The sequence below is a fragment of the Enoplosus armatus genome, chromosome 2 (assembly GCF_043641665.1).
Source record: "Enoplosus armatus isolate fEnoArm2 chromosome 2, fEnoArm2.hap1, whole genome shotgun sequence".
NCBI classification, from domain to species: domain Eukaryota; kingdom Metazoa; phylum Chordata; class Actinopteri; order Centrarchiformes; family Enoplosidae; genus Enoplosus; species Enoplosus armatus.
This window is the reverse complement of record NC_092181.1, coordinates 12,817,475-12,844,651: the sequence shown is the minus strand read 5'-3', so window position 1 is coordinate 12,844,651 and position 27,177 is coordinate 12,817,475. Positions and strand designations below refer to the sequence as shown.

Here is a 27,177-nt window from a genome sequence, read left to right as displayed (position 1 = left end):
CGTCCCATTGTTTCACAGTGTGTTACTACATGTTGCATGTAGTCGCATCTGCTAATACTGCCAAACATGTTTAAAGCTTCCCAGGGGAAGATTCCTCTGTTCTTGCGACTGCTGTTTTACATATTTGTTAGAAATGAAACTTTCATGCCGAGGATGAGTCAAAACTCACACTGTTTCTGAAGTGCTGAGCAGGCCAATGCAGGCTCTCAGAGTCAGCCATCCCATTAACTTCAGTTGTTCAGATGATTAGAATAGAAGTCATTCTGAGCCACCATCCAGTGCATGCTGTGATAAGTTGTAGTTCCCAGGTGGGCTGGATGAATGAATGGATGGATGGATGACTGACTGACTGACTGAATTGCTGACACCAGGTTTCAAGGAGCCCTCTGGGGGTGTCCTGTAATTCAACAAACCATGGCTCTCACTTGATAATACTTCTTCATGAAAATGATGACATTATAAACTCACACAGAGGCCATCTTGGACATTAAATGGGAAATCTGGAGCAGCAAGTAGCAGCTAGTATGGATTTCATATGGACAGTTATCACTTCAAACAGTCCCCGTAGAAAAGATATTGAAAAGAAAATCACATAATCCTGTAAATATGATGGTCTCACGAATCTGGAGAAAAATATGGATTCACATAATAGCTTATATTTAGCCGCTAATTGCCAGGTATCCTATAGCTTGCTAGCTAGTAGCTAAATAAGGAAGCTAGCTAGCCTATAGGTAGCTGACTAATAGCTAAAATAAGGGAGCCAAATATTCAAACTTTTTGATTGATATTTTGAAGACCGATAGCTAATATAGTTTAAACTGTATTTTAGTAACACATGTATTTAATTTCAAATTGTCAAAATATATTAGTGTATGAAATTTACGGATTAAATTAAGAGTGTTTGTGTACATGAATGATGGATTTATTTCACCATAACCATTACAGAGAATGTAACTCAGTTGTCCACTTCTCTACTCATTAGTCTGTAATTCAGCATGGATTGTGAGAAGAAATTATAACATGTCAAAAAGCAAAATGACAAAAACCCAAAATGACTGTTGCTAATTCACACCCACCTTCATTCCATGAGACTTCTATTTCTCTTGTGTCTGAAACGTTTTACAGACTGACAAACAGACAAATACTAAAAAAAAAGTTACTTTTAAAAGACCAGAGACTGCACCTGGGCCTGGGCTCAAATGACATGAGAGGCAAATGTGAAAGATAGCGTGACAATACTGACTTACATCTGCACTTGACTGAACCAACACATTTCATCACTCAGAGACTTCATCAGGGTTTTTACAGAACAAAACCAGAAGCACAGCCTATATGAACACACAACAAATGGTCAATTATCCAATGAGGGCTGGACACATAGAAGGCCGGCCTCTCAAGGATGCTGCACCTACAACTGAAACTTTTCAAAATAAAAGTTCTCTGAACCATAAAAGTTTGCTTCTGGAGGGATGGATGAGGATTTTTTAACATTTATTTCGTAAAGAGAAGTATTGTAGTTTTTTAGTAGGTTTTTTCATAATTACCCAAGTTTTAAACACTTTCCATGTCTGTACCGTACTTTATTTGTGAGATTGGTTTTACATTGGAGGTGAAGCTGTGTCTATTCCTCATTGGATAATTGATTAAGCTCAGCCATCTTTGATGTATACACTTGGTTATTTTGTCCACCCCCTTTATTTATTCATCAATGAGGGAATAACTGAAACACTTCTCTGTATAATGCAATACAATTCATCGTCCAAAATGATCAAACAGTTGAATGAACACCTCTCTAAAACAGTTTCAACAACTGAACATTATAACCATCATGAAGGTTGCATTTATTACAGGACTGTTGTATTAGACTGCATTAGTTTTAGCTAAGTGTACCTAATAAACTGGCAACTGAGTGTATATGGGTTGTGCTTTTACACAGTTTTTAAAAAACCTTGATGAAGGCCATATGCCGAAATGTATCGGCTGAATAAAGTATAGACTCTTCCAGTAAGTCAGTTAGCGTTGCCAAGTTATCTTTCACGTTTACAAACCAAATGAGAGCACACACGAGTTCATGGTATGTAAAGCACCACCAGGAATATTGTCAGTGCCTGTGAAAGTTTAGACCACCTTTCCCAAAAGTCAAACAGGATCTTTGTGTCTTTGATCAAAGGTTTTCTATTTGTCTTTTCTGAGGAGGTTACACATGCTGGAAATAATTTTTTCAGTTTTCCCCACAGTCTGCCATTTCAAGAAGAAGCTCAGTTTGGCTCAGACAGTCTCTCTCTCTGTGCCATAAGGTAATCCGTCTGGTTTCCGAGCAAATCTGTCCTGGTGTCATACAGCGTCGACTTTGGCAGAAAATGTGAAATTCATGGTCACACTCAAAGTCTTCTCAGCTTACTAACTGCCTTCTGAATTAGGTTTAAATCTTTGCAGCACCTTTTACTGTCTAATTTGTTGCATTATATGTGAATTTCCTTTGTAAAAAGTCAATGAATGAGATGAAAATATGCTGTATGAGTGAGAAAGTACAGATGTCAGTTCGTATGCACCACCAAATTGGTACCTGTGCCAGTCCGAAGAACTGGCGCTGTCACAGTTGCCGTAATCACTCACCTTCATGCTTCAGGACGGCTGCAGGGGAAACTGTTTAGATGGAAGTGTCAACATGTTCAAAAGATACTTATTTTTTTCCAGAACTTTCATTGTCTCTCACTTTCACATTTGTCATTTGTCACCCTGGCGGTGTCGTCCTCGGCACAGAGGAGTTTCAGACCAGCAAGTCCAACACAGAGACAGCAGGAAAAGCCACAGCAGGAGCTCCAACGTGTGAAAGGGTGACAATGACCTTCGACAAACAACACTGTCAACACATTACGATCAGCAGGGTAGTTGAGAGAGAGTGTGACAAGAGGTGTAAATGAGAAGCCCTATTAAACCAGTGCTGTGTGAGCGTGGTGTGATGCCATTGCAAAGCTGCAAATTCACATTTCCTCTCAGCTGGGTTTGTTTTGTGAATGTGGTACGCTGCATGTTTTTAAGTACAGTATATATGAATGCAAACTATTATGAACTGACCTCAAGAAAAACGAGCCGCTCTCTTGCGGTAGTTAAGATGCACCCGTCGTTACATTAAAGGTAATGTTCTCCAATGAGTTCACGGCTGAGCACATTGTTGACACAGCAGGACAATTATATTATAGCATATAGTGTATCATTTCATCCACCTATTTCTCAAACAATGAAAAAATGACTTAATTTCTATACAATGTTCATTTTTTTAATTGTCTCAATCAAATGCAGTGTGACACAGAAAACAGGCATGTGGGATCCGTTTAATTAAATATCACACTAATGAGAAAAAAACAGCCATTGTGCCACTTTTTGCACTTCATTTTCGACACAGTGTCATCTGTTAAAGTTGTTTTATGTAAGTGGAAAGCAAGTAATGTGGCTCTTTAATTTACAAATGGCTATGAGAGCTTTAAGAAGTCCCACCTCTTTGAGATGTTATAAAGCAATGTGTTTAGTGGCTTATTCCTTAATTAGAGGGATGATACCTCCGTAACCAGTCAAAGTATATAAACATGTTTTAAATGATTAAATGTTGAAGAAAAAGATTTTAGGTGAAATCTAAAAGATTATGACAGTAATGTTTGAAAACAGGATACACTGCGAATTAACTGAAGTAATTCAATAATGTTGTCATTTTAACCTCAGTTACTGATGAAATATTGACATATTTTCATGGGTTTAAACACTGCGAGAGGCTCTAATTAGTTTAACCTCGAGAAGCACAAAGAAGCATCAGCTCTGCGTTGCCCCTCTTCGCTGGGACTGAATTAAGTTTTGGCATTTCTGACAATCAAGACAATCAACTTTAAACAATAAAAATATTAATCTTTATTCTTTGAGATAGCATATCAAAGATAAAACCTTAATCTATAATACCAGAACAAATTACACAAGAACTATACAACAGTAAACCAAGTGTAACCCAATAACTTTCTCTGGATAAAAGACAAAAGTTCTCTTGGTTATTGAAATCATTATCTCTTCTGTATGCATGTATGTAAAATATTCTTGTGACTTGAAGAGACTTGAAACTATCATTATGAGAATGTTTTAAATTTAGATGTAGCTTCTATAAAATATCCCTTGATGTTTGAATGCACACATTTTTCACAAATATTATTTCATGGGTGTGATTTAATGTTTCTTCCGCTCAGTGGAAGTAAAATATCCCCCTCTGACAAAATGCTTTAAACTTGCAATGTGAATGTCATTGTTCTAATCATTATCTATTGGCAGGATCAGTTGGAATTACTGATGATGATCAATCTACAAATATAGACCACTGTTGCACTTTACTAGCAGATGTAGTCCTTTGGCGCTAGTTGTAGTGCAGCCTAGCCAACAGAGTACAACATACTGTATGAATGCAAAAAACAAACACTGTCTAAAGTTAATCACTGTTAAAAGACCTGCAACAAACCTCTGGGAGCCAAACAGCTGGAATGAAAGTTGAATTAAACTGATTACACTTAACATACACATAAATACTTATTCATAAATCAACTCTACGTACTGTATGTGCTTCTCTTTAGAACAGAAAAATTGACTTTTATTTGGTTTACAGTCAGAAAGAAAATGGGCAAAACGGCTGCATGGGACAACGGTTGCACAGATTCCTCCACAACCCCCATCTTATACAATAATATTAGAACATGAACAACAGCAATAAAAATACAATAATAAATGAGCAATGTAAAATGCAAGGTATGACTGTATTACACAACATTAGCATTATATAGAAAGAGACGGGATGGTTCGGGAAAAAAATGGGTTTTAAAAACATTTAACACAACGGAAAAATGAGAAGAGGACTAATTTTTCCGAAAGCTTCTCCACACTGCTACTGCTTGCTTTCTTTCTTTCTTTCTTTCTTTCTTTCTTTTTTTTTTATTATTTTGCAGTGCGGAGGTGTCAACAATATCTTTACTTCCTCCATAATACTATAAACCTAATCTAAATATCCCTACTTAACCCTAGTATCTATACAGAACTATACACCACAACACAAAGCAGACCAGACCAGTGGCACTAACAGTTATTCCTAGTTGAGAGCTAATCTAGTATCATCTGATATGCTGTACTTCATTTTGAATTATGCCATATCTCCTCATCTGGACAGCCCTGCATGGCCAAACCTCCTGTCAACCCAAGATCCTACAAAGGTATTCTGTACACAACAGGCTTTTTTTTTTTGTTTCTTATGGGCACTCTTTTTCTGTGATACTAACTGATTCTGATCAAAATCTTGTACATTGTTTCACTGACAATTTACCTACATCTTGCTTGCATGGCTACTGCTCTCCACTGCAGTCCTGACAGTCAGCAAAAGCTAAATTAAAAGCTGTGGTTAGGTAGTTTTTGACAAAAAACACAAAAAGAGTCCTTCTAGGTAACAAAAATGGGCTTCACAGCATGAGTGTGAGTTTGTGGGCTTGTTCATGTAAACAGAATACATGTGCGAGTGTATGTTTTGCGTCTGGCTGTGTCTTGATATCATGAATTGGTGATCTGGCTCCTCACAGGACTCTTCTACATCTCGTGGGACAGGGCTTCGTGCTGAGCAGCCACTCCGTTGGCCTGCAGGGCAGCGGGCTGCTCCTCAGGCTGACCGTTGGTCTTCAGCTGAATAGCAGGATGGTCGGATGGTTGTGAGCTGAAATGGGCGTTGGATTCATTTAAGCGGCGGACACGATATGTCTCATAGTGGATGCTGCCTGTGATGTCCTTGATGTTCTGCATGTGTGTCCTGAAAGAAAGAAGACGGTATTACAACACCACTAAGTATTGCCTATACAGCAAATGCCTACAAGTGAAATACGCATTCATGTGTTATTCTATATGTTTTAACCCAGCAGGCCAAGGATGCTGGCATGATTTGTTGATTTCATTTCCTTTTTTTATACTGTTCATTTTAAACTACACTTGGCTAAATGGCCTACAGCTTTTTTTGTGAATAGGGGAAGCCAGCTGTCATGACAAAACCTCTCTGTGAAGCAAAGGTTTGGGAACTATTGTTTAAGTCCGAAGTCGGGCATAGATTAAGACACCTATACTAACAAGCAACTTACATGCTATCATTCAGTGGAAGACCTTAGTAGAAATGCCTATTGTAACACTGTGTAGGGAAGCACTCGACCCAAATATTTGATGAGCATTGATTTCAGTGGGGAAGTGAAGCTTCATAGAGTCTCAGTGCTGTTTCCAATTCATTTCAATCCCTCCACAAAATAAATTGAGTGATTTCTAATCTAGCAAGAGGCTCAGTAGGTCTTTTATATCAATTCCTCTACATCATAAAACCCACTAAATAAATTAGCTGTAGAGTGTGATGGAAGCTCACCTGATGAGGAGGTCTCGCAGGTAAGCAAACTCACAGTGTGCAATATTCTCAACTGCAGAGAGAGAAAAGAGGAAACATTAGTTGAACTACAACTTGAGAGAGACTCACCAAAATAACGTTTTTATGCAGCAAGATAAATTAGGACTTTACATGCACAGGGGAAGGATGCCCAACACATGAAATAGATTGAAGTCATGAGATAACTAAATATGATCTCATCAAAATCTCTTCTATTCCAGCCCACTTGCCATTCCTTAAAAGCACCACAAAATGGCAGTGTTGCTCACAAGTCAACTGGAGGGCATCCTCTAACATGACATCTCCAGCAATTTTGTTAGGCCAAGATAACACACTCCTCCACTTTCGAGTAATTTAATACATCTCGGCTCTCCTCTATATTGGAGAACTTTAAGTGAGACGTCTTAACAAACTCCCAGTGACAAGCTGCTGGTGCCTCCAGTAGGGCTAACATGTGTTTGAATTATAGATTATGTCAAGAATATAAAATGAAAAAAAGGAGGGTGCTATTTATGTAAAGCTTTGAAATCCAGGGGCAGGAAATTAAATTCTCTTTGAAAGGAGGAAAGTAGAATAACTGCTGGGTGTGTGAGCGCTGATTAGTGGTGTTGAGCGCTACTAACTTGTAACAAGCTGCACTCCTGGTATCTCCGCACTCTGACCGTGGGGAGGTATAGAGAAATCCCAATATGTACATTTAAATGCATGCCTACTCCACTCTTTTCCCCCGTCTCCGTCTCTAATTGTCCTCTCCTCCCGTGAAAATAAACAGTTTCTTCTCCACTTGTGATATATAAAAGGACTTCACTTCTGGCTTCTCCCCTGTGGTGTAAAGACAAGTCCAGCAGTCAAGCAGCTTCCTCTCTCCTCCTTTTCCTTGTTCCCTCTCTCCCACCGCTTGGCTTTACAAGAATGGAACCATTGTTCTTTTAGCCGGACAAGATGGCATTTGTCCCGCAGCCCGTGTACTTCACCTCTCTCGCCCTGCTGTTCTGTGGAGTGAACTTCATAATGCTTGCTGAGAGAGTAATAGTCACCTTCAACTTCTTAACACTTAAAGGGCTCATGGTGCTAACTACCTCAGAAATGTGATATTTTCAGGGAGAACTGCTGCTTGGTTTTTAGCTTGAACTAAATGCATTTCTGAGGCTCAAGTAGGACCAATGTAACTCTTCATTATAAGTAAAGTACCAACACGGCAACTAAAAAATACTCCATTACAAGTAGAAGTCCTGCATCAAAAATGTAGCTATGTAAAAGTATTATCAGAAAAATATACTTAAAGTATCAACAGTAAAAGTACTTTGCCCCTGTGACTGATAAGATTGTTAATATTAATGCATTTATGTATAAGTAGCATTTTACTGATGTAGCTGGTTGAGGTGCAGCTAGTTTTAACTACTTTATATACAGTCAGATAGTTTAGCCCAGTGGTTCCCAATGAAGGGGTTGGGTCCCCTCAAAATGGGGTTCGTGAGATGATTAATGGGGTAGGAATAAAAACATTCTGCAAAGTTCTGCTGTACAAATTTCTGTCGTCTTAGCTTTTTGTGAAATGTTGGATCATTTCACCTCTTTGTGCCTCTAATAGTTATTTAAATTAAATCATGTGAGAAGTCTAATTAGAACTACTAACAACCCGGGCCCCAACCAGACACTGCGTTTTTGTAAGGTTTTGTTTTTGTTTGTTTCGTATTTTTTAAGCTTATCATATAAACTGTTGATTTGAAAATTAACTATTAACTATAGCTATCAGATAAATGTAGTGGAGTAAAAAGTACAACATTTCTCTCTGAAATGTAGTGAAATAGAACTATAAAGTAGCAGAAAATAGAAATACAAATACAATACAAATTAATACTTAAATGTACTTTCCACCAATAAGAGTTGAACCATCCCTGAGCTACTTGGAGCTGCATGGATGTACGTTGAGCTGCACATGTTTCTCAAAATGTCTTTGAAGGTCATGTTCTTGGTGAATAGTCGGTGGTTCCCGACCGAATCACAGATGAAATAGACAAGCACCTTTCGAGATTCTGCAGTCTGAATAATTCATAAGATATAAAGATGGTTTCTTTTTATTAAGTGATTTATATTTTACAATGTATTAATAGCACAGCCAGTAAACTAGAGCTCAGTATGCACAACAGGAGAGTGTGCTCAAGTGCATTCTGGGAAGGAGACCGTGTTTGTCCCTTGTGATAGTCCCTTGTCCAGGCCTCCTTCAGCTGTCTTAATGTCCTCCAATCATACTTTTCACTCCCAGTCCAGACAGATGTCCTCTCTCTCTCACAGACACACACACATGGGTGAGGTGAGGACATTCACTTGCTAAGAACCTCCTTGGCAGTGTGAGCATGCAGCACAGGCCAACAAATGTAAACTGTATTAAAGTTACTGAGTGCAAGTGTGTGTGTGTGCGTGTGTGTGTGTGTGTTCCTGTCTGTTATCCCAACGGACACAGAAAGTCCTTGTAAATCTCTTCCTCCCCTCTCATACATCCCCCTAGTTACAGACTCGGAGAGACGTCTGTAAACAAACGCCTGATAGTCAAACAACAGACAGTTAAACCAGCTGGCCAGATTTTAAAGCTGCAGTTCATAACTTTCCACATGTTGAAAATACACCAAAAATGAGACTTGTCTTCTTTGCGAGGCTGTTTCACTGTGTTGTTATTGGGACGTTGTGCGAATGCCATCTATATTATATCATCTATCAGAGTGATAAAGTTAAATGGCCTTGGCAGTGTCAATTGCACAGGTGTTACCCAGGAGTACGGTAAATGAGCCGTTTTAGTGTGCGACCAAATTCCACCATGCAGATGGACATAATATATTATTAGGCTAGCCTGTTAAATATGCATGTAATGTTTTTTTAAAAGTCAAATGGATTTCAGCTTTAACTGATGCTGGAAGTGGAAGCTACATGTGAACATGGCTGATTTGTGTTTAGACTGTCAGGAAAAATAGATTATTCTGCCAAACAGATAGTAGAAAATGATTCACCAGGCAGAATACGAAACCAGCTGACCAATTTTATGTGTGTGTGTGTGTGTCTTAGGATTCATGTGCATTACCCTCTATGGTGCCCCATTTTGTTTTCCTTCCCAGAATCCTCTTGCCGTTCACCTGGTACTCCTGGTCACTGCCCACAACAGCAAAAGGGATCATCTCCTGTTGAGTGCACACATGGAAACACACACACGCACTGATTTGTTTTCAGGTCATACTTGATAGAACATTGCTATTTACAATCATGGCTTTTAAAATTTCCCAAATAAATACAGTCAATAATAGGAGACAAAAAGAAGAAATTACATCAACAAGTGCTGAGGCCACAGGGGGATACCCTCTTACTGTGGCTGTTGAAATCTGAACTGACTGAACCCGACACCGTGAACTTACTCTGATTTTGTCATTGATCAGCCTGTCCTCTGCATCCTCGTCAAACTCTTTCTGCGGGTAAACATCGATTCCGTTGGCTCTCAGCTCTTCCCTAATCTGCACAAAGCCGAGCGCAATGACACACAGAAACATTACATCAAAATACATAGCAACAGCACACAAAGTTATCTTATGTAATATATATAATTAACCACTCTAAAGCAGTCTTGGTAATCAAAAGAGGTTTTTCTCACAATTGCTGAGTAATAAACATCATTACACATTTAAAAGGCTTCTGCAGTGAGAGCTGAAACAGACACTGAAGAAAGGGAAGTCTGATCGGCAAACAAAAATCATGAATCTGGCCCAAACCCTTCATCCACCATCTCACCATTCGGGCCCGAACCCCGCAGCCAGCATCGAAGCCAATCAGTCACCATAACATGGAAACACACTTGATGCTTGGACTGAATCCTGTTTACATACAGGTACTTGAATAGAAGCTGCTCTGACCCAAGAGGACTTAAGTAAACACTTGGTTATGTTATGTTGACACTAAATGGTTCCTAATATCCTCGACGCGGAGGAGTTAACGTGGAGGTTAACCGCTCTTAGGAAAAAATACATCCAGACAGAGGTATGGCTTATAAAATGACCACCCCTATTCCCTGTATGTCTTTATAATAACTGAGACTCAGGCACTGACGCAGAAAAGTAGACAGACTAGCTTCTGGGAGAAATGTCCTTTTAATGAATGACTGTTCACTCCCACAATTACTACTCTGACAATTTCCACTTGGTCCTTGATCAAACATTTCATTGTTTATCCTTGGAAGCTTTCCCTGGCTTACATTATAGGATACAAACCAAGTGAAATTCTACAAAAAAGCCACATCAACTGTTGGTTAGAAGAATGCGAACAGACACTCACAGTTGGACACACTGAGGCCGACCATTTAATAGAAAAACCCCTTCTATTCTGTTTGCATGTCAAGTTGCTGCAGGGAAAATGGGGGGAAAAACATTTGGCACTGGAGGCTTTTTGTCAATAATCTTCAGGGTCATAGAGAGCATGTGCGGCCAACCAAAACAATCCAGCTACAAGCCCTGCGGCTTCTATTCTCTGCCAGGGCCTGGTCCAATCCCTCCTTTGTTCTTATTGGACGGTGTTACGGGCATCAGGGAGAAAACAGTAGCCAAGACACCCATCGTGCTTCTCTTAAATGAATAAAGCTGTTTGAGAAGTCTGGAGTCTTGGAAGGAAGGGAGGATGGAGAGATAAAGGAAATGATGGAGGAAGGAAGGTGGCAGCCTGCCTCCTGTGGATTGAGAATTATCTAACAGAAACACACAGAGGAAGGGAGGCATGGGACGACTGTTTGAGACTCAAGTCGGGTGGAGCAAGAATCTGTTGTAGGCCAGGAGGTGACGGCTGTGATGTTACAGTGGAGGATTGTCAGCCTGAGGAGTCTCATTGTACGTTAGTTTGCTATAAATGACACTACTGTAAAATGACCCCTGAGAGGAATATGGGAGGTGATTCGCCTACTGATAAGTTAAAATCTGCCTGTATACCTTTCCAATGTTTAGTCTCTATACATTTGCTGACTTTGCCCGGGTACAGTAGTATTGTTTATTGTGCCAGCTCTTGTGATTTAAAATTGTTATATTGAAACAAGAGTCAACAGCCATATGCTAGCTGCTCAGTGAGGCGGAGCGGTGCTTTAAGCTAAATGCTAATATGCTCACAATCACCATGAAAACAGTTAAAAATTAAACAGGTATAAGGTACAGCATGTTCACCATCTTGGTTTAGTGTGTTAGCATGGTAACATTTGAAGCAACTATGAAGGTCTGTTAAAATGTTTGTGTTATTTATAGTTATAGTTCTTATAGTTTCAATAGTTGCTGAGATATTTCAGTCCAGACCTAAGCGGCGGACCGACTGAAAGATGAGTCACCAAAGCATCAAAAACATGGAGATGAACTCGGATTATTTGTAGAAACTGATGAATATTCATTGTTTACTAAGATGCTACTTTCTAGTTCCCTTCATTTGGGTCATGTTCTTTTCATGTACCGCACTGAGACCTCTCTGAACTTGGCTGACTTGTACGATCGCCCAGTAATTCACTGGTAATGAAGGGCCTGTCTGCTCGAGTGGCCACTGTGCAGAGGTACCCCATCTAAAAAAGAGCCAGACTTAAGAGTTGTGGAATGCCGCTCAGTAAATAAATGCTTCAAATAAATAATTCTTAAATCTTTCCATCTGGCTTGAGCAATGACTTTTGAAGTGTTACAGTTATAGAGATGATACAGTATTTCCCAGGATGGGTACAACGCGGATTTGTCCAGATGGCTTTTGTTTGTGGTGCCTGGCAGCTCTTCGTATGTTACCAACCTGTGGTTGTGGATATGCATACGCGTGTGTTTGTGAGGGGAATCCACCGACTGTTCGACCTTCTGATGCACTCATCCATTTATTTTAAGCTAACTTTAAAGACCTGCTGCAGGTTTTTGCAGGTGTGATGGGAGGATGACATAAACCAAAGTTACATATGAAAACCAGCTCCACACAGGCACAGTATATTTTCAGACACTTGTAAAACCACCTCTTCCATCCAAACACACACACACACACACACACACACACACACACACACACACACACTCCACTCTCACCGTCTCTTTAAAGTAGTCCCTCTCCTCCAGCGTGAGTGTGTCGGCCTTGGCGATGACGGGGACGATGTTTACCACCTTACTGAGACGCCTCATGAACTCCACATCCAGAGGCCTCAGGCTAGAGGAAGACAGAGACGACAGAGTAAAACTTAATTTCATGTGTAATATATGTCTATTATTATATGTGTTTGTTGTTAGGATGCTCCAAATTCAGATGTCTTGCGCTGCAGGAGGGGCCAGCAAGGAACAAAAACGGAAAACAACTCACAACACTGCAGATTTGTGCATCTCTGCACACACAGATACCAAGATGGAAACCTTTTCTCTTTATTTCTGAGTGACAGAACTGCTAGACTCTACATCACACCTGGATTATAATATTTTCCTTTTTTTTCTCTGTGGCACAAAGAAAATATATTCTAGTACAGAAAGTTACACCATGTGAATTCCTTGGATATGAATGTAATGAAACACAGGAACCACAAGAGGGCAATCATGGTCTATTCCATTAAATTCTGTCCACCCTGGTTTCTCATGTTGACACTCAGCATACTACATTAGCATATGCTGCACTTTCTTTCCTATAGTCACTGAAACCATTTTCCTGTTACACCACTCCTCCTAATGTAGGTGTGATTTCAGTAAACTGTAGAAGAGCTTTCACATTCATTTTGAGGGTTAATGCATAAAACTGTCCAATTCTGCTCTTTGTTTGCTGTCTCCCATTTGTCTTTAATAATCTGCTTTTGCTTAAGTCAAAGCAAATTTGGACAAAAGTATATCCTCCACATTTTTGTATTATTGCCTTGTTTTCAAAGTTTTTCACTTTTGTCCTGTAACAGCCTTATGATTTTGCCTAGCGAAGCACTGATTAGCGCTGTCCTTACATCACTCTGCACTGTTCTGCACTGCTGTTCTGTTTCCCGTATGTTTCCCTTTTCCCTCTGCCCTCCATGTGTTTTTTTCTGCCTCAACGTTGCCTCCAGTTACTCCTCCAGACAGACTCCCCTCATGCTGTCTGCTCTGCCCTCCAATTAGCCCCAGCCAAGCCAGGCCAGCCTGGTTCAAAGACCCAGGGGCAGCTGGAGGAGAGGCCTGGCTGCCTCTCCACAACAACTGACAAGCATGTCACCATGAACATGGGATGCAACACCGGGGGAGCATTTGTTACATAGAGCGAGAGAGCGGAAAGGAGAAACAGAGCTGCACAAAAGGTAAAGGGAGATGACACAGTAAGTGATGTGTTCAACCAGAGATAGAGAGCTCTACATTTTGATGCATTTTTCATACGGAGGAGACATGTGTAATATACATGCAGAGGTAGGATAGGAAGAAATCAAAGGAAAGGAAAAAAAACCCCAAGAGGTTGATGCTCTCTCTGTGTTAATATTTATCGAATATATATGATGTGACTGCATACATAAACAAATTGGCATGTGAGCTGCATCGTATGCTCGACTGAGCATACATGCACGCTTTCATGTGTGCAGATGTGTCTTTGCACATGAACATATGCACACATGCACAGATGTCCACTTAAATGCCTGCTTGCATGCTCAAATTTTCCTTTTTATGTGGTTAAAAAAAAAAGAAATAGCAGTCATGTTTATATAAATTGAGACAATAAGCTTTGCGGTCAAATGAGAAGTGGAGAAAACTGCCAACCGCCGTGCAGATAGCTCTGCCTTCCTTCCTTCTTTCCTACAATAGATCAGAAACCAGCTCTGATTTGATGAGAGTCAAAGTGCAGCCTTCTTTTTTCTCAGATAGACATGTTAAATGAGGTAACAATAAGACTGCCCAGAGGGGAAAACTGTGTGGCTGACTCTGCCATTATCGGAAATGGCCGCTGATGCCAAGACCGTGTTCTGCTTCGCTGAGCACAGTTCATCTATCTGAAACCACAGAAGCAACTTAAAAGCAAATTGCTGACATGCAAATTACATTAGAGCCTTGATAAATACAAACTGCTGTTTAAAACGCTTCAGACAAAAAAGACAATCTAAAAAACAACCGCAGCATATCTCCAATGATAGAGGCCTATGAGCGCTACCAGTTCTCTCATCATATTCCTGCCTGTCATTCTTGGACTGTGGTCACATGGCAGAGGCGTCCAGAGGCTTTTGGCACTGTGTCTGTGTAATTGGTAACAGGCCCTAATTTAAAACTTCAACTGGCGTTACTGTGTGAAATGTGAAAAGGGAAAATAAGCAAGAGGAGAACAATAGAGAACAATTTTAGAGTTCTTCATGAAGCTGGCTAAAATCTGTGGGAGGACAACAAAACGTGTCCAGCACAAATTAAGTTTCAAACTAATGTGTTTTTGGGTGCAACAAAAGTTCGATTGCAAATATGCACAGTGTGTTGTCTATTCTCAGTCTCCATATCTAAACATGTGCACACATACATACTTGAAAACATGTTTTGACACAGATCATCTCTATGCCAGGTCACAACAGTAGCCCCAACAGATGTCTCCTTTGTTCTGCCTACAACTCTCTGGTTGGCTGTGAGGAAGACACCACTTCCTGACAGATGTTTGCATCTTTGTTTTCAGAATGAAAGCGTGCATGTCTGGGATGTTTATGTGAGTGTGTGTGGGTAGGAACACTTTGAATATAGCCTGATTGGAGACAATGTTTGTGGATGTAGGAACAGAGAGAGGGAAACGATACAGATTCACCAAGAAAAAGAGAGGGGAGAAACAGCTTGGGTGTTGCTGAACTGGCTGAACTGAGCAGCTGTAAGCAAGATGATATACAAACACATTCAGGGCATCCACATAAGTTTAGTTGTACAAGCGCTAGCGTGCCTACTGCCCACTTGAGTCCACTACGCACTCTGCTTTACATGAACAAGGATACACACAAACACACATGCATTCTCTGAAGCAGCAGGTGTGGTGACTAGAGCAGATGATGAGGGGGTCTGTCAAACAGCGGGACACACACATGTCATCCCCCACTTACAGAGAGAGCGTTTAAGTGGACAACTGTTGAGTTACTGGTGCGCAGAAATATGAAGCAGCAGTGGACGGAGAGCCGTCACGGAGATATGCGGTCAGATGGTTAGTGAATGAGTGTGTGTTTACAGTTGGTGCACATGGGTGTTTTGTGTGCTTTTATCTGCATGTGTGCAATACAATACTCCAGATTCCTCCACCAACTATAATTCCCTCTATAATCGCTGTGTGTGTTGGGCCTTGCTGTGTGCCGTCTGCATGTGTGGCTGTGCGTCCTCCTTGACCCTCGGTGCACATGAGGACACGCCACTCATCACTGTTAAATCGGACAAATTACGACTTGGAGAAAAATACCCTAATCACTGACATAGCAGAAGGAATGTGATTTGTATTTTCTCTGCATTAGTAAAGTGCAAACTCCATGTGAGTGAAGCAAACAGCCACCGCCTGGTTGTTTAAAAAGAGACGTGTACTCTGCCAAAACACTGTAAGGACACTTTGCACATGACCGGTTTTATTTCTGCAAAGCCTTTCTTCGATTCAATTAATCGGACAAATCTTGTGCTAAATTACAGCATCATTATTGTTACAATCCCCACAACTTTGGTCTGTTAGCATAATTTACACCAAGGACAATCTTTTTCTGCTTCAAACATAGCCGTTTGCTGGCACACAGGCTCACTTTACAAGAAATGCATCTGTAAACTGCTTGAATCCAAATGAAAAATAAAGGCACTGAATCAATAATCAAATCCAGACCTCTGACGCAGCAACTACAATGAGCAGAAAAACACATTCAGGCGTAATGATACACTAGATTAGGATGTTGGCAGGTTGAGGAAAGTTAGTGGTAAATACATTAATCAAGAAGTCTATAATCAACATGCTCAGGTAAAAGCTTAGCATACATGATTTCGTCAACCACTACAATTTCTCCTACTCGGGATGAGACACTCTCTACATCCTGACAATAGTTTCTCTGTCTCTCTACCTTCCTCCACCATGAGAACTGTAGAGTCCAATTTCTCCGCGAAATCTGACTCTTCAAGTGATACTTTTGAATGAGAGAATGAGTTCCACATGTGGTCACAAGAGAGAAAGAGAGAGATGATAAAGAAAAGCTGGAGAAGGACGTGGTTAAAGAGCTGTGGACAGACAATGTTTCAGGGGAGATTCCCAGAAGGTCTGATTCGTCTCTGCAGCTGTGGGAGAAACTGACGGAATGAGGAACAAAAAGTGGGGCACTTAGTCACGGGTGTCTCTTTAATATGTGATCTTACCAGTGGCCTGTGGGAGGTATGAAGTATATGCAGCAGTGCACCCTGGAGTCTGGGATCCTCTTCTTCCTGTTGATGTTGATTTCCTCCTGCAGGTAGGCTTCATACTGGTCGTTGATGAACTTCATAATGGGCTGCCAGCTGGCAAAGTAAGCACAGTTGAGGGAATGAGAAGCTAACATTAGCATTAGCCCATAGTCAAAACCTCCTGCTTACAGTTATTCAGACTATGGCAGTAACTGAAGAATAACAGTGATGAATAATGTACTTTTGTTTCATGCAGAGTTATGTTCTTAAACTCTATGCAGCTTGGCCAAAAATCTAATTTGAGATATTTAATTTGTTAATTTACTTATTAAATTATGTACTTTTGTGAATAAATTCTTTACTTTAAGGCTTAACACAGAGTAGTTACTGTAATAAAATCAGGTTAATTGGTCACATTCGAAATTTGAAATTTTCAAACACAATTGGTCACAGAGACACTCACATACAACCCATTTCAAGCATTTCCTGTGACTATACAAAATAATACAACAAAAAAATGTGGCTTTGATTAACCCAACCAGAGGGAATAAGTAACCAAATGCACTGACGGACACGACCTTACTAACAGCTACTGAGGCCGTGAGATAAAGCAACCTCAGCTCACCAGTTTTCATTGTTGATCTGATCCCCGAAGCCCGGAGTGTCGATCACTGTCAGCTTCATCCTCACTCCTTTCTCCTCAATATCTACACAGAGAAAAGCTATTTAATTAGTATTTCTTTTGGACAGACACACACACACACACACACACACACACACACACACAGAAAGCAACAAATCAGTAGTGTGATAGAGCAGCAGGAAACACAATAATAATACTATAAATGTTTCGCCTGTAGGCCACTGAACATGAACACTGGCTGACCGTGACTGATGGACTTGATCTCGATGGTCTTGGGGATCCTCTCCTCCGGGTTGGGCTGCACTGATTTACGGCTCACCTTGGATTTGAACAGGGTGTTCATCAGAGTGGACTTCCCCAGGCCGCTTTGCCCTGATCAGGAAAACACACAAACATAGACACACACAACAGTTAGAGAAAGTAGGAACACATTCGTTCGTGGTTTTAACCCTAGACGGTCACAAGGGCAAATTCACTGAAGACAACAGCCTCATTCAGCTGAATCACAAAAGTTTCTTTTAGGCTTTCACCAAAAACTGTAGAAGACTGAATATGTCCATGACATCAGCGCCAATGTATGTGTTGTATAGTGAGTGTGTATGTGCATGTGTGTGTGTTACTAGACCATGACAGTAGCAGGACAGCTGCAGGGTCAGACAGACAAGCTGTAGAGGCCAAGAAGACAGATGTATGGACCACACACACACACACACACACACACACACACACACACACACACACACACACACACACACACACACACACACACACACACACACACACACACACACACACACACACACACACAGCTATCATGAAAAAATATATTTTTTTAAATTTCAAACCACCAGGGGATGAACTCCCTTGAGTCATGTCTACTGTATATTTCTACTGTGTATGGCTGTATAGTAGATGTCTTTTTGATATATTTTAAAATAAACATGAATTCAACATGGTGGAGGAAAGTGGTGAGGTTTCTCAGGATCCATTTAATCCTTTTTTCCCTTTTTGTTCCCAACAATTTTGACTAAATAAGTAAGGACTATATTCTTGTAATATGATTGTTTCCATTTTCGTAAAATAATAATGTAATTTCCCCTTGTATCATGCATAATCACCATAATGGTGGTTACATTATACTTATTTAGTAGATAATATCTGCGTAACCTCATTGAAGTAGGAAACTTATAGAAAACTGTTTCCAAAAGGTGGCAAAGAAAATCCCTGAATAAAGTGACAATGTTATTGTCTACATTCATGACATCTCTTGTTTAGTCCTTGGAAACACATGTTATTCTTTGTGATTATTATTGCATAAAAAATGATACACACATACACATGCACACCAACTCCTGAGCCCATTTAAATTCCCTCCATATTGCTCTCCCGCCCTTTGCTCACCGCCCCTATGGGCATCCACTGTGGCGTGTGGAGCGATGCCAACGTGCCCGGCCCTCTGTGACACCCAGGGCGGCCTTTTCCACCACTCTCTCACTCTGTCACACACTTGCTCTTTCACATACACTCACACTCTGCATTCCGTCTACTCAGTCGCATGCATTCACCTACACTCGTAGTTTCTCTCTCTCTCTCTCTCTCTTTCCCTCTCACACACACTGAGACACCCTTGCTGCCCTCTCTGCGTGGTAGAAATCAAAAAGGTCAGCTGGCTGAGGGCAGGGATTAGGCAAATGCATCTCATAGAGGAGACCACAGTGGACAGGGCCAAGACCACAGCTGCTCTAACCTTTCACGTCCTCACTCGCCACACAAGTGACAACTCTGTTAGCCAACGGAAACTTTATCAGAATAACAAAAGATGCCATAGTTTTTATATTTCTAAAATTAAAATAAGTATCTGACTGCATACTGTAGCATTGTGCAAGGGGTGAACACAATACCACAAGCACCTCTTCAATCTCAGGCAACCCAGCGTCTGAAGAGTGACACAAGGAAGTCAAACAACGAATAACCCAAAAAGGGATTGAAACATTTTTCAGGATTTTATTAACCAAGCGCAAAAGGCAGGTCAATACTGGCCTTACAGTGAGAAACAGGATTCCAACTATCTGCCAGCACGTCACCCAGAAGAACTTGATACGTTGCTATAGTTGTGCATATCAAAGCTTCCTTTGCCAATCAAAACTCACTTCATGCAGGTTTAAACTCATCTTTGTTATTTTCTATTGTAAACTTTTATTGTATTCTACTCCAGTGTGCAGAGTGCGAGGGTATTATTTCACAACACAGTGTTATATCATCTCACGACACAAGTTGAATTTATCCTCGAGGGGTCGGAGCGCTGCAAGTGGATACATGTCAGCGTTACGTGGAAATGTGCAGTTAGATAGTTTTGTTTCACTGAGGCTCTTTCCTTTGCTTATTCCCACAAATAAACATTCATTGGGTCATATTGCCACTTTTTTCTTACACTTTCACTTCATTCCCCAACATCTACAAATCAACATGCCTCTTTTGATGAACATTATCAGTCCATACACAACAAATCCATGTTTTCATGCTATGGTACCTCTCCTGGGAGTTGACATGCAATCTAGCTGTGTGCACAAAACACTACCCTGCAGGGCCTGAAATCGGACGAACTGCACTCTACAACTACCGCCATGCCTACATGAGCCAAACAGAAACACCAAGGCTTAAATATCCATTTGGGACGTAGCTTTTCAACATGTTCTTGTTGCGTGAACTGTACCTCAGTGTGTGATAAAAACCCATTTTGACTTTCCTTTCCCTGAAGACAACATGCGCATAGGTTCGTTTCAGTTTTATATGTGCACGAGTGCATGTACACAGGTGCATTCACAAATAATACTGTGTGCATGTAAGTGTGCAGAGACTTGATGGTGGGACCTAATTGCCAGTGTGTAGCTGCTCTCTAAGGAAGTGTGAGCTTCAGGTTGTCAGAGTAATCGCCATCATTATGCCACTTTCACAGCCTGACAGCCTCCTTTTATCCACTTGAGCGTGTGTGTGTGTGTGTGTGTTTGTTTGTTACATCATGGACACACAAAAGAAAAAGAGCTCGTTGAGGAAGGCACCATGCTGGCTGACTCTTCACAACAGAAGTAGAACCACAAATACAAACACATGCAGGTGTTGTATTTCTTTGCTTTTTATGACTGCATAAAAGCTGAGAAGTGTCACGATAAATGTAATAAAGAAAAAAGGGATTTTTCATGTCAGAGAATCCGCAAACTAAGCATGCTGTCTATGACGTCCTGTTTTATGTGACAGTGAGAATAAATGTAGTTCAGTATTGACTTATATACTGTATGTTTCTTATTTTGGCTTGAAGCTTACTGTAGCACCCTCAGAAAGAATCCAACTTGCTACTTTGCTTTGTTCTGCATTTTGTGCTGTTGCTGCCAACATTGAAAATGCTTTGAATGGTTACCATCTGATCTTTTTTTTGTTGAATTCAGTACTCAGTCAATAACTGTTGTATACATTTGGAAGCAATTACAGCCTCGAGTCCTCTCAGATACATCTGTGTCAGCTTAGATTTCAGGAGTTTTATCTAAATCGAACATGAAGCCATAATCAAGCTCAAGGTCAGGCTGGATGGGAACAGCTGAGCTAATCTTTACATCATACCAACCATTTTTTTTAAATATTTTTTATATACAATTATTTAGCATTAGTAACACATGTTTCAACCTTTTACAGTTTCATACAACATCTACTCATGGCATCTAATGCAGAATTAAGTCATGGTTACGTTCAGGTGTGTAAAAGTTTTGTTGTTATGGTTACGTTTGTGCCCCGTCCATCTTGACGTCCACACTCACTTCTCACTGTGCTATCCTCACACTACTTCTGTCGTTGGCACTAAATGTTGCAAGTAAACGTAAATTGCTATTTCTGCAAATTAGCTGCATATGGATATAATTTGTGGGAAACAAATGCAGGGAAAAGTCAAGGAGACTGAACACTTGAACATATTCTCACTTTTTCCAAATTGGAGAGATGTTTTCGTCTTGGTTACAGATGAACAATGACACTTTTGGACTGTTGTTATTCAGTGTTGAATTAAATGTGTGAAGTCTGTGTCAGACTCACCCACAACCATGATGTTAAGCTCAAAGCCCTGCTTCATGGCCTTCCTCCTCATCTGCTCCAGGATGGCATCGATGCCCACGTAGCTGAAGTCGCTGCCATGGGTCTTCTCCCCCTTCCCTTGTGGGTTGGGGTGGTGGGGCTTGGCGGACTCAGACATGTTGCTGTGGCTCAGATTGACCTCTGACCCTGAGGGATGCAGATTCAGGAGGAAGACAAAGAAATAAAAAGAGATGTTAATTTATGTGACAGTTCAAAAGACAAGCACAAAGCATACATTTTACACAGTTCAGTGTACAAAGTGTAGACATTTGTGATAAAACTGTCGGCAGTGACTTAAAAAAGCAACCGCATGACTCATAAATGCAGGTGAAATCATATTAACTGCAGAATACACCAAGTTCAGTGTGAAGGCCACATTAGATACTGATCTCAGCAGTTCATTTCCTGTGTGAAACAGGATACACCAGACTTAAAATTCACATTTATGAGCACCCGCCTTTATACAAGACAACGTTGTAAGGTGATAATCTGTCATTTACACTATCTGCCAAAAGCCCAACATGTACAGATGTGCACACACACTTGAAATAACAAGATAAACTTCCCGCTAAACTGTTCAATGAAAAATTATTGTTTTCCCAGTGGTCCTTGGCATACAGTCAACCGTAAAACTAACCAATAAATCATATGCGAACAGGCACACATCTGCTCCTTAATGTTGCATAAAGTTCGACTAGCAACCACCTCACGTCAGCAGCACAGTCCACAAGAGACAGTCTTTTCAGAAATAAACGACGTGGAAGTTGTAACCAAAGTGAAGCAGTGCAGCTGTAGATTAGAGGTGAATTTCATAATTATAAAAGAATTAGGAAGGCAAAATGGACATGGATTGTTGGGAGAAAGAGCTGCCAACTACAAATCACGGCTTACCTCACTTTAAGGAGGATCGATTGCTAGAAGATGAAGGCTGCGTGCCAAAGCGGCGCTGCAACGAGCAAAACTAAAACACAGCTGAACTCTGCCAAATGTGCTAGTATGTGCTTGCAGCAGCGGAGACTCGCACTCTTCTTAATGTAGGAGGAGACAACACTTCCTGTGCTGTGACAGAAACTTGTAGTATTGTCTGTGTGAGGTTTGCAGTCACAGACACTACAAACCACAGACACGTATACATGAAGCTTAATGGAGACACAACCATCCTGACTATATCCTTTGAGCACACAGGTACAGTGTAGTTGTAATAGTTTAGACTCTGATCTCTGTCTATTATTTTTCTCAAATAGAAAAAGGGTTCAAAGAACCAACGTCTGTAAGCTCTTTGCTGAAGAATTCAGAAGCCTCTGTGTCCTTTTGCAACATTGTGCATGTTGGTGATTAAGCACAAATAACAGTGGAGCATTTTATGATATTTAAACTCTCTTGCTCAGAGTTTTGCCTTCCTGGGCCCTTAGATAAGACGGAAAGTGTGAGATGGAGGTCAGAGACTGTGGGAGGATGTAACAGACATGTGGTCCCGCAAAGAGTATACATTTTCCAATTTTTACTACCAATGCTGAAGTGCAGACTTTCCACAAGAAAACAATCCGGCTCTCTGCGACTTTGTCGTGGGAAAAGTGTTGCTAATAACCACTTTGTGCAGCCCTTGTAGCATTGTGGGTGTTTTTAATTTAAGGGCACAACTGTGACACAAACACAGGTTGAAAGTTGGTGGTATATCTCCAAAGAGTCATTGTAACCACCTCTTAAATTAAACAAAGTGAATGACTCAACATGCACCCTGTGATCACAGCCTTTTCTACTCCACACATGCACATGAATATGCACTAACATCACAATCTCACTCTCCTACACACTTGCACACCTTAAAATTCCAATGCAATGGGAGTATTGATGAATCAGCTGAATATCTCTGAACTCAATACTCTTTTCTTCTCCATGCAAGACAAAAGAGCCATAATTTTGGACCGTGAGGTACCCAAGAGTACCACACCTTCAACAGTCTACACAATATCCGTCAGTCTTTCCAGCGTTCAATTCTCAGACAGTCTAATGGTTAACTGATGAACCGTGCTGTGATAACACATGTGGCTTGGCTCAATAAATCCATAGCTAAAAACAGTCAGTAAATTATCACTATACAAGGGTTTGTTTTCACTCAATAATTTAAATCACTACCAAAGAGGCAATTTCCCTTTATGCAAGGACAATCATTTTATCAGTAAAAAAACAAAAGCAGTCCTGACATTCAGGAGTACAGTTCAGTCCATGCTGTAATGTGAACCCTCTGTTAATACCTCATCATGGTGAGCTGATTTAGTGCTGCATCGCTGTCCTCAAGAGACCCCGACACAGAAATGCAGTGTCTTGGAAGTGATACAATAATCCTGAGGTATTTGGATCGATTTATCTTTAGCCTGCGAGATGAGTTTGCAAATGTTTGCATAGTGTCACAAAGCGTCGTTTGGCTAACCCTGCACTGAACTCACAAGTTACATTGAGCCCGACTGCCTCAGTAGCCTCTTGAGTGGCAGAATGCAGATTAGCTCTAATGACATACTCCAGGTCTGCAGCCAAACTGCCTCCTGGACACAGTGACCATGCCAGCCCTGGGCCATCTGCTGGCTTACATGGCCGCTCTCTAAGTATAGACAACAGGCAGACAGTCACACTGTAGCAGAGGAAAACACACAGGCGTAGTAACGAGAACTGGCAAATGCGAGGCACACATGAACACATGCAACGGAAAAAGGAAGAACAAAACGGCAGTGAAAATGTTACCCAGCCCGACAGCCACCCTGCTGCTTTGATATTCACTTCTCTTTCTCATGTAGTCCAACTGAGCGTTTTCATTTTCATCAGCACCGCTTCCGAATGATACTTTCATTCCCAGGGCTAGGGATGAGCTGGCCATTAGTAATCGTCTTTCACTGCTTTTTTACATTATTTATGTACCGGAGTGACAGTTCTGCCATTTGCATCCACAACAGTCTTTAAAGTGTCTCTCTGTGAGTCAGATCTGCTTTCCAGCGTTGTGATGCTCCACAAAGTAAGCGTGAATAACCTTTGCCACGGCGGACTACATTTCTGGATGAGTAATCTCATTGCAAATGAACAGAGACGTACAGTATGACTCAGATCACGACTCAGTGGCCTCAGCCCTTGAATTCAAACTGTTTTCTCAAATGAGACAGACCCAACGGACGCATTGAAATAGAACAATGTATCAGACAAGTGGGACTTCACTGGAATAAAATTCCTTCGAGGAGCGGCGTTTTATTCAGCTGAAGCCAAAAAAAGCCACGTTGAGCCAGTGGGGTGTACAGTTCATTCAAATGTATAAATATGGGAATCAGAGCGGTGCAGAGGACAAAACAGGTGCATCAATGAACCTAAAGTGACCCCTCAATGAGAAAACACATTAAAATATTTGGCCTGCTATAATCTCCCTTCATCAATACAAAGTCTCCAAATGAAAACAGCATTCATAAAAGTGCACACAGATGTTATGTGTGAAGATCCCTTCCAATAAATACACCAGGCACAGGATTTGTCTTTTTGCCACGTGACATGCAAAAGCGGCACTATAGGATTATCTGATCTGAGAGCTTTGTTTAATGAATGGAGAGGAGTTTGGGCTTTTTCTTTGCATGAATGGACAGATCCCATCAAAGAGATGACTCTGGTCCTTTATCTTCAAATGAGGGCACTTATAGTTGAATTGGGGTTGTTTCAAGTTTTATCACTGGCATTTATAGATATGTGTATCTGAAGCAATATTCTCTGAAAGACAAGACCATTGGTGTTGTCTTATCAGTGAGAAGTGCTTGTATTTCACTCATTCAGTACTCTCTAAATTAATTTCCTGTTTGTCACTGAGGGCTTCACAGCAGGCAAAACCACAGCATTTACATCCGCACGAAAAACGTTTGTGGCTTAAAGGGGTATTCCGCTAATTTTACACATGAATGTCAGTTTGCTCGTCATGAGTTGAGAAAACCGTTGTCTGATGTTTTCTGTGGCTCTGAAAGGAGCTTTGTCAAGTCTGAGAAAATAACCACTTGGAGCTTGGAGACTTGAGGCATGGAGTTTGAAAGACATGGACATTTAGCAGGTAGGGAGGATATAATGAAAAATATTACCAAGCTGCATTGTGGGAATTGTAGGATCCGGTGTTTTTGCATTATGACCCATACTAGGGACTCAAAGTCAGGATAGCTTGGCCTCTGCTGCTTTCAAATCTGTCTCCCCAAATTTTATGGAAGTACAATACTAAATAATTGGAGTACTCCTTTATTCTTTCATTTAGTGTCCTATTTTTCATCCTTGTCCCTTATGATGCCCTATGTATTGTACAGTACGAGTGCATAATAAGGTGAAATAAGAAATAACTGTGCATCAGTGTCAATATTAGGTGTGGATAAGCTGCACAAATCCTGTGACAATAAATCTCTCAGTTGTAACGATTACATTATTTTAGGTGGGACAAAAGTGATGAACTGTATAGTCTTGAAGTGAGAGAGTCCTCAACAGATTTCTTGGAAAACATTGTGGCACAATATAGCAGAATAGCTCAGCAGAGACCAGAAAACACAAAACTGCTTTCAGTCAGCATTCTTGTCTGGCCTCAACCTTCGCAGGAAAGTAATACATCATGTTAATATTTCAAGAAGTATGTAACATGCAAACATTTAGCTGACATATATCAGTAACCACTATCCTGAAGAATCAAACCCACTTTGTTCTTTCCTTAATCTGACCTGTAATCTAACCCTCCTGGAAAACTAACACAAAGCGTTCCCCCTTCAATCAGATACAATTCTCTATTTTGCTGTAACGGAGAATCCCCTTCCCACTCTAGACTCGCACATAACTCAACACTCTCCTCTCAAGCCCGTCATTAAAATCCCATCACGCACATCACATCCAACCCTACATTTGAAATGTGCCAATGCTCGAAACAAAGCCTTCATTGTCTTCTTGAGAGGCTTCCTAAAAAAACAAATTCAGCTCCCTTCCATCCATAAGCACCACTTAACCACTTTTAAATTATATGAGAAAGTAGAAAGTTGTACGTTATTGTTTAACTCCAGCACTGACAGTATCAATGTGGTAAATATCCTGCAGAAAGGGAAAGAAAACGGGGTGAAGGAGCCAGAGACGAAAAGAAATCAGTAAAATCATTCAAGGCATGCAGAACGTGTAATTAGTGCCGATCAGCCAAACTGTTAAAATAGCGTGGTTGATGACTGGCGCTCTACATTAGGAACTGGTCTATGTGGGAGGATTTTATAGTTGGCTATAATTGTTTTCAGTTCTGGATTCAAACAGTTGACTTCACAAATTCTGCCTCCAGTTTTAAGGGGAATGCTTTACTCATTGCTGATGTTTTGCTCCGCCTCTGGGATTGAACTGTGTGGAAAATCCTGCCGCTGTCATGCAGGATACAGTTGCAAGGAAATGACACGGGAATTGAACTTTGTTGCATTGAGGCGCCTCAGAATGTCAAGTCAGTAATCAAATGCAGAGATTCAGTCTTTGAAACTTAACAAAGCAGAGGTGTAACTTACCAAACGTCACATTATGTCTAAGTCTTAATCACAAAGTAGGCCTGTGCCGAGGACAAGGCTCCCCTGAATGTTATTTATTACTTTTATAGGTAACTTATTGACAAAGCAAAGCACATGTCACTT

General features: G+C 40.7%; 1 protein-coding gene across 3 annotated transcripts in view; it reads right to left on the bottom strand.

Annotated features, from left to right (window-relative positions):
- Positions 1–3,957: 3,957 nt before the first annotated feature.
- Positions 3,958–27,177, bottom strand: part of septin9b (septin 9b) — a 50,619-nt gene continuing 27,399 nt past the window's right edge. For 2 of the 3 annotated variants that reach the window (XM_070926113.1, XM_070926130.1), the window contains 9 exons: positions 21,488–21,673; positions 17,651–17,779; positions 17,390–17,471; positions 16,741–16,878; positions 12,499–12,616; positions 9,838–9,933; positions 9,510–9,606; positions 6,416–6,467; positions 3,958–5,821 (listed from right to left, as the gene is read on the bottom strand). In XM_070926113.1, coding sequence (XP_070782214.1) covers positions 5,605–5,821; positions 6,416–6,467; positions 9,510–9,606; positions 9,838–9,933; positions 12,499–12,616; positions 16,741–16,878; positions 17,390–17,471; positions 17,651–17,779; positions 21,488–21,673 — 1,115 coding nt within the window. In that variant the 3' untranslated portion in view covers positions 3,958–5,604. Of the gene's footprint in view, positions 5,822–6,415; positions 6,468–9,509; positions 9,607–9,837; positions 9,934–12,498; positions 12,617–16,740; positions 16,879–17,389; positions 17,472–17,650; positions 17,780–21,487; positions 21,674–22,417; positions 22,505–27,177 lie in introns of those variants that run through there. The other variant, XM_070926121.1, reaches the window with a different exon arrangement.